This window comes from Theobroma umbraticum, unplaced genomic scaffold (genome assembly GCF_002168275.2).
Source record: "Theobroma umbraticum cultivar Fairchild unplaced genomic scaffold, ASM216827v3 scaffold_130.0, whole genome shotgun sequence".
In the NCBI taxonomy this organism is placed as follows: Eukaryota; Viridiplantae; Streptophyta; class Magnoliopsida; order Malvales; family Malvaceae; genus Theobroma; species Theobroma umbraticum.
This window is the reverse complement of record NW_018397264.1, coordinates 4446956-4454689: the sequence shown is the minus strand read 5'-3', so window position 1 is coordinate 4454689 and position 7734 is coordinate 4446956. Positions and strand designations below refer to the sequence as shown.

The window sequence follows — 7734 nt, the reverse complement described above, 5'->3', positions numbered from 1 at the left end:
CCCGTCCCCCCCACCCCTTTTTTTATTTGTATTTTTTCTGTTCTTTTACGTTTAGATAAATCTTGAATATGATGAATGCAAGTCGGATGTATTACAATGTAAATGTTGACTGGTATTTGTTGGTTATATTATCAACAAAAATAACTTCAGAAATTTACTTTTCCTTTTATCATCTAGAGTTGCATTTCGTCAGGCTCTAATCGATTAGCTGGTAGAAAGTGAGCAGTCATACCACATGCAGGATGCAGAGTTTGTGAAGTTTCAGGGTCCCACTCTGAAACATCAGCCAAAGGAGTCTGATCAATGGTCTAACACCTATGAATCTTAGAATTATTTTTGGCAAAAGGAGGAAAGATCTGGAAAAAGCAAATGCTTCTTTGGTTCCCCATTTATGCGTTTTGAAAGGTGCTTTGCTTCAGTGCATCTGAGCATTGTAGCACCAGGTATCCATCCTAATTTCAATTTTGCTTCTGTGCCATTTGCGATGGAGAGTTGATAGGTTTCAGGAGTACCAAAAGTAATTTGTTTTAATAAAGCAAATGAACCTCCACTATGGATGCTGATGAGGGAAAAGTACATTTTAAATTTTAAAACACTAGGCAGGACTCTTCTTACCAACAAAAAATAGATCTTCTGAACCACAAAAATGGTGTTAAGTCAGTCAACGTTATTCCCTGGCAAGCAATGTGAGGAGTAAAAGCCACAACCAATACAACCACATGATGTTACAAAAGCACTCACAACTGTATTCCCATAGCAAACAAATACATAACTATATGAAAATTACAAACAATTAGTGAGGTACAATTTCATGATTTGATATTCAAGCAAATAAAGAATCATACTGACTGAATATGGACAAGTATTTCTAGTATAAAACTGTGGATGCTCCAAATATGAGAGCGTTATAGTCAAAGGGAAAATAATGGTGAAACTTCCAGCAAAATTTTCAAACCAACATGTTACCGATTCGATACCGAATAAATATAGACACAGGCAATTGGGTGAAATCATAGTAATTTGACCATTCCAGTCGTGGCAGTTACCTCTGGACGCATGTACAATCTACTTAAGAAGGTGGTGGGGACAAAAACTGATTTCCAGAAGTCCTAAAACAAATTGAAAGTTTAGTTTAAGCAGGCAGCTTATCATTTTTTTTTTCAAAAAAAAAAATGCTCGAACTTTCTAAGTTAAGATTGACATGACTAGTGTGAATTTAAACTTACCTAACTTCCAGTCCTGATCTTCCAACAAGGCTATCAGGTATGCTGCCAGTCAGATTGTTGTTTTGCAAGAATCTACAAGACACAAAGAACTAAGTCAGGTACAGAGAGTCAAATCAGGCTTTCACATTGACTAACCAGTAAAACAATACTTATGGAGAGAAACACTTAAGTTACATACATATGCCTTGTTATTGGCAGCATTAATGAAAACTAGACATGGGAGTTGAATCTCACCACTTTATACATTTTCTCAGGCCTCAACACTTGGCTTTTGTAAATCTAATAGTTATATGATAGAGAAGGATAGTGAGTTTATAATGTTTAAGCTACTAAATTTGTACATATAGTAAAGTTTCCACATGATATTGCATTGGAAGGTTGAAGTAATTGGGAAACTAGCTAGCCAGAGGACATGTTTCGGCTTTCTATGCTGCATAGCAATATTGACAAAATTTTGAACTCTAATCAGAACATCAAATAAGTTGACCAGTCTGCCATAGTTCCAACGAGATGGTTTTAAAATCTCAAGTTCAGAAAAAAGAGGTTTAGTGTACATTTGAAGCCGCTATTAACAACTACCGAGCAACAGTTGCGATACAATAATGGAAGCGTGAATGGGTAAATAAAAGAAAAAAAGAAATATAGATCAGAATTTCATACTGCATACAACCACAGATATTAAGCACACGCATGAAGGACCACAAACTATATGAAATAGTAGCTGTTGTCTCCAGTAAATTCGATGGATCACATGTCAATCCTATAAAACTCATGCAATTTATGGCTCTATGAACAAGCATATCTTTGAGGTCATGTCATTCTCTATCAAATGCAGGTAAGAAACCATGTGCGATAGACCAAGTACATGGGTCCAATAACGATAAGCTCAGAGGTCAGGTACATGGCAAGTCCATCAAAAAGGATGATAAGACACGTAAACTGTTGAGCCCAAAAGTTCCTACTACATTCATCTTCCACTGTTCAATGATGCAAAGTAAAAATTACACTAGGTAAGACAGTGTCAATCTGATAAAGTTACAGCGTGCTGCATCTACTCTCTCAAATACATACAAACAAATTTCTTTAATCCAAATTTCTCAGACGACTTGAATATAACAGTTTAGCCAATATCCTCCAGAGATATTTATTTGTTTTATTCCTTCTTCTCCAACTAAAAGTTTTATTGTAAAGTATACGCGCAAGATTTCAGTATCAGCTTATTTTCTCATCTCTGATTTCAGGAAATCATTTTACACACCCTTCTTTTCTAATATCATCTTAGACGTAAAATCCATTATATTTGGCCTATATTTAAAATAAGACTAGGTCATTACATTTCCCTGAACTAAAATTCTAAAAATGATTAATTGGTTTCAAGTGGGAACAAAATTCTTTTAAGCAGGTTTTAGATCTGTTCAATGCTAAGACCAAACATATGATGATCTGAAACTTCAACGCTATCATTCTGCTAAACACTGCACTAAAAGAATCCAAGGTTTCAATGCTGCAGGACACTAAATGAAGGCACCTTATTATCTATATGATTATAAAAATAAAAAATGAAACTCAATCTACTAAAAGTTGGGATGATGAAATGACGCAAGCTAACAACACTTAAATGGACACATCTTGATCTGGATAACATGGATGTCTGCCATAAAATATACCATTGGAAAGATAAATATCATCTTCATTCTTCTTTTAGAAGGAGTGTCCCCTCCACCCATAATTACTTTTTGCTACTAGCATCCAGCTATGATGCACAAGGTGCTGAGACCAGAAACAATCTACAAATAATAGCCTCAAAAAATCACTTGCATCAAGCCTTTTACTGCTATGATGCTTTCATTATTGAAAAGCATCATTTTCTGTACTCTCCCTACACTTCGCAAGCCTTAAAGCTGTTCATTGGGATACTTTTGAATCAGAAAAGAGCAAAAGAAAGAAAATGTTTCGTAAAACTTTTCAAGAATAAATTAATAAAGTTAGAGTAGTTTAACTCAATGGGATGATCTCCCTATACAAGGTTTGAAGACAAACAGAAATTTATTTGGGTATTGCATTATGGCTTAAAGGATAGCAACAACTCTAAAACAGTTTTACGATGCAAAAAATGTCCAAAAGTAGAAATCTACAGATCTTTTAGCTCTTATGGTCAATGTAATCCAACCAATTCTTATTGTAACAAGACCAAAGCTAAGACACATTCGCTTCCCAGCATTGATGCTTTAAGACATGTTCAGCACCAACATATGGTTATCAATTTGCATTTTACATGATTAATTTAGCCACCAAGTACCAGTGCTTGACAAGTTGAAAGTTTTTGCCATAACTTTATTAATTCTTGTTCTGTTAGCATCTGTATACCAAAATAAGTTCCATATAACCAAAATTGTACACATTAAACTCAACACATTTCACATTCACTTGAATATTTAGGTAACTAGTCTGGACCTGGACCAGAAACTCAAACTTAAATTTTGCAATAGCAAACTACTACTGATTCTTTCTTTCTTTTACTAACAAGTCGGCAAACAGATGTCCATTTAACTCTCCTCATTTTAACCAAATTCTGATCTAATTCTGTCATAGAATTGCAGATTAAGGTTCTAAACCACTTTTGATTAAGTCAACATATGTACATGGAATATAGTTCTTCATCTGCTAGAGTACTCCATTGATGGTAATGTTTGTTATACCATATACCTAGAGAGAATGACATATATGCATCTAAATGAGGCGAGACCCAAATATATATATATATGACTATACAAGAGATTAGGTAGACAGCAATGACTATCCACGGTATGTAATAATTACATGATGAGGACATACCTCTTAATGAACTAATGAGAAAGATGACCAAAATGCCTGAAGCAAATCTGATTAAAAAAAGGATCTCTATAGTCCAAGACCTTTTAAAAGCCAACAAACACCTCGATAAATTGATAAAGATACCTCCTAAAGTTCTCAAGTACTTTTTTTCGTGCTCATTATGCTTGTTCAAAATTATAACAAGAAGCAAACAGGAAGCCAAAAACCTCATGGCTGAATGATATAAAAACAAAATGGTTATGAGTGACAGGAACATACAGAATCTTAAAGAGATAGAGGACTTCATTTCATTATGAACTAAAACTGGATGATTATAATACTTTTAACAAACTAGTACATGTAAATACTTGTTTTTTATTTATTTTCAAATAACAATTGTATTAAATTAAAACAGTTTTAAAGAATAAAGTTTGATATATAAATAATCAAAATTTTGTAATATTAATCTATAAATTATTCAATACTATTAGAATTAAGAAAAATATTTTTGGTGAAAGTCATTCAATGCAAATAAAATCCTTAGTTACAAATTGAGTAAATATTTTCAATTGATATTTATAATAAAAATATTTAAAATGATAATTTAAAATATAATGAACAAATAATGGTCAATCAAAAGTTTTACCAACATTCGTACATATATATAGAAATATATATATTTCAGATAATTTAAATAGAATATGAATTAATTTAACATCTAACCTAATTACTGAATACTGATAAATTGTTAATGAATTAGCCACACTAAAAGTAGTTTTAATGAATTAAAACTTGATTAAAAACTTGAAAAAAGACATCTGTGTTATAGAGGTAAGAATCATCACTGATAGGCTTCAGGCATGACAGAGTTAATATACTGAGTGCAACTTAATGACAATTGCCAAGAAGTATAAAGATGTCCAGAAGTTGACCATAAATGTAACAGACTACAGAGTGTAATGATGATGAAAACGTGCTAGCTAATGAGAGAATGACTTACAGTTCACGCAACCTTCCAAGGTCTCCTAGTGATGAGGGAATCTCTCCGCTGAGTTGATTGTCTTCCATATGCCTTTAACAGAGAGTGCCATATAATAGATATAGTTTCATAAAAAGCTATAAGACAATTCTTTATGAATGCCCAAATACCAACTATTTAGGTTGCCAAATCAATCAAAGAGAAAAAAGCAAAAGAGAATTGTACACTTACAATATTTCTAGCAGCATTAATGAACTGAGATCAGGTATTACTCCCGATAAACTGTTATTACCGAGCCAACTGTTGGGGGCATGATAGATTCGATTAGAATGTTATTATATTTGAATTTCATTACTTGAAATTTAGTTCTACTAGCTTACATGCCACTCAGTGCAGTTAAATTAGCAATGCTTGGTGACAGTGATCCCGCAAGACCCATACTAGTCAGGTTCCTGAAAACAAGTGAAAATAAAATTAAGTCATTTGAGCAACAGTAATTGATGCATAGACAGCACATAACTGCATCTTAACTAACTCACAAAGCAATAACACGAATTCGTTCACCCTCAGAGCATGTAACCCCAGTCCATGAGTAATTAAGGGGCAAACAAGGATCACCGTTCCAATCAAGTGGATGGTTGTGCAGACTGTTTTTCATATCTTCTAAAGCTCTTGCTGCAACAGGAAATTGGGATCCTTTTTTAATGAAACACTTAAAAGTGAATGAGGAATTCAAACAGTAATAACTATTATTAGTTTATAGATAAATAAACGGGAAGGTACATAAGATAAGAATGTAAGCATCTAACTCCATTTTGACCTAAATGTTCGTTCTTGATCATTAAGGGTGCAGTTTAGCCAGCAACAGACAATCACAGAAAATCAGTTGGAGCATTTCTATGGAAAGAAATTCAATTTGATTTACACAACAGGAGGTAGAAATCACTAGCAACCATACCATCCCTTGTATGAGTTCTTCCTCCAAGGCGAAGCACATCAAAGATCTCCCCAGCATTGATCAAAGGACTATTTGAATTGGCAGCCGGACTCAATGTTATCTTTGTACGACCGCCAAGGGGCCACCTGGTTGCAAAGACAGCAGCTCCTTCTGAAGTCACATTCAAATTGCCATAATACCTTACATCATTAATGTGTATGTCTAGCACCCTCGAGCTTGATGACATTGGGTCACTATTATCCGCAAAATACAAAGCAATGTAATAATTCGAGTTTGGAATTGACAAAGGTGGCCATCTCAACTCCAGGGGCTCCGATTGGGCTGTGGAAAGTGCTCTTTCAAATACTTTTGAAGGGGGTACATTCCAGAACCCAGAAACAGGTGGAGTGTTATTGCTTGATATAACAGAAACATTTTCATCATATGGCTCCCAATATCGATCAAATTGATCATCAGGGTATCTAGTCATACCAAAAAAACACTCATATTCAGCAAAATCAGTGAAAGCATCTGCAACAAACAACTACAACTCCAAAATTCAAAATTTTTCAAAGTGAGAGAAACGAATATAACTCACTTTTTTCACTAGTTACAACTAAAATCAACAAAAAATAAATAACAAGCATACAATAAAAAGGCGCCTTCAAGAAACTGCTCAATTCGCAATTTCCTCCAAAAATTCCCTATAAATGACCAAGAAAAAGCAAAAACAGGGAAAAATTTAACTCGATGAAACTTCAACTTACCTAATAATGGATCCATTATGTCCAAAACTGTGCCTAGCAACCAAACTCAAAGCAAGAGAATCAAAATCCGTGGTATTATAAAGCGAATCCCCCAAAATCAGCATTTCCAAACTCGAAATAAAGGGGTCAGACTCCGTATACGTATTCGGAGCAATGCAAACACTCATTGTATTCCCTTTAGCTTTAAACACTCCTTCGTTATACGACGACAAGCCTTTTTGATAATCCTCAGTCGTGTTCACCACGCTCCAAAACGTGCCGTCCACTATCTGATCGAAAACGGGAGGCGAAGGAAAATTCAAGCCGTTGACTCCGCCGTAATAGTAAGTTGTCCTGATCAGGTATCTTGCGTCGCGGTAGACGCGCGCCACGTAGCAGAACTTGCGGCGGAGATTGTTTTGGAGAGGGAACGATCGGACGGTGGAGAGAGTTGGGACAAGGCCCGGGACTGTGAGGTTTATAGATCTTCCAGTGGATATGAAGTCGTCGTCGGGAAGCCATTCTCGCCCGTCGATCTCGGACTTCCCAGCTGCGCCGCAATCGATTAAATATCCTAAAAATTGAAAAAAGAAATGAAGTTTTGATTAGAGGAGGATAGAAATGGAAATATTTGAAAAGAGGGAGGAGAGGCAAGAGAAATGATTCGATTACCTTTTGGGGGCTGTTGGGAGAGGGAAAGGGAGAGCAAGGAGAGGAAAAGAGAGGTAAGGAAGAGGCCGAAGGGAGGGGACATGGTGGAGGAGGAAGGATTACGGACATGAAAGAGTTGAAGGAATTTTCAGATAAGGAGTGGAGTTGTTTTTCTTTGTTTGTTTGCGTTTTGAATTGAAGGTAGTTGAATCAGTCAGCAAGAAAGGAATAGGAGAGAGTGGGGTGGGGGGGGAAGGTGGAGTTTGAGAAGAGGAAAGGAATTTCTATTTGACGCGGGAAAACTTAGAGGGCCAGGTCAGACAGCGGCTCGTTCAGTGATTGGCTGTTACTTTTTGGTGGTTACTTACCGGTAACAAATAC

At 35.5% G+C, this 7734-nt stretch overlaps 1 protein-coding gene across 1 annotated transcript; it reads right to left on the bottom strand.

Annotated features, from left to right (window-relative positions):
- Positions 1-723: 723 nt before the first annotated feature.
- Positions 724-7613, bottom strand: LOC110421965 (Leucine-rich repeat (LRR) family protein). Its single transcript, XM_021435700.1, has 9 exons — positions 7375-7613; positions 6724-7276; positions 5978-6438; positions 5559-5694; positions 5400-5471; positions 5251-5319; positions 5041-5112; positions 1227-1298; positions 724-1109 (listed from the first exon to the last, which is right to left on the bottom strand). Exons 1-9 carry the CDS (start codon positions 7454-7456, stop codon positions 1070-1072), a joined length of 1557 nt encoding a protein of 518 aa, XP_021291375.1. The 5' UTR covers positions 7457-7613; the 3' UTR covers positions 724-1069.
- Between the last annotated feature and the right edge of the window lie 121 nt (positions 7614-7734).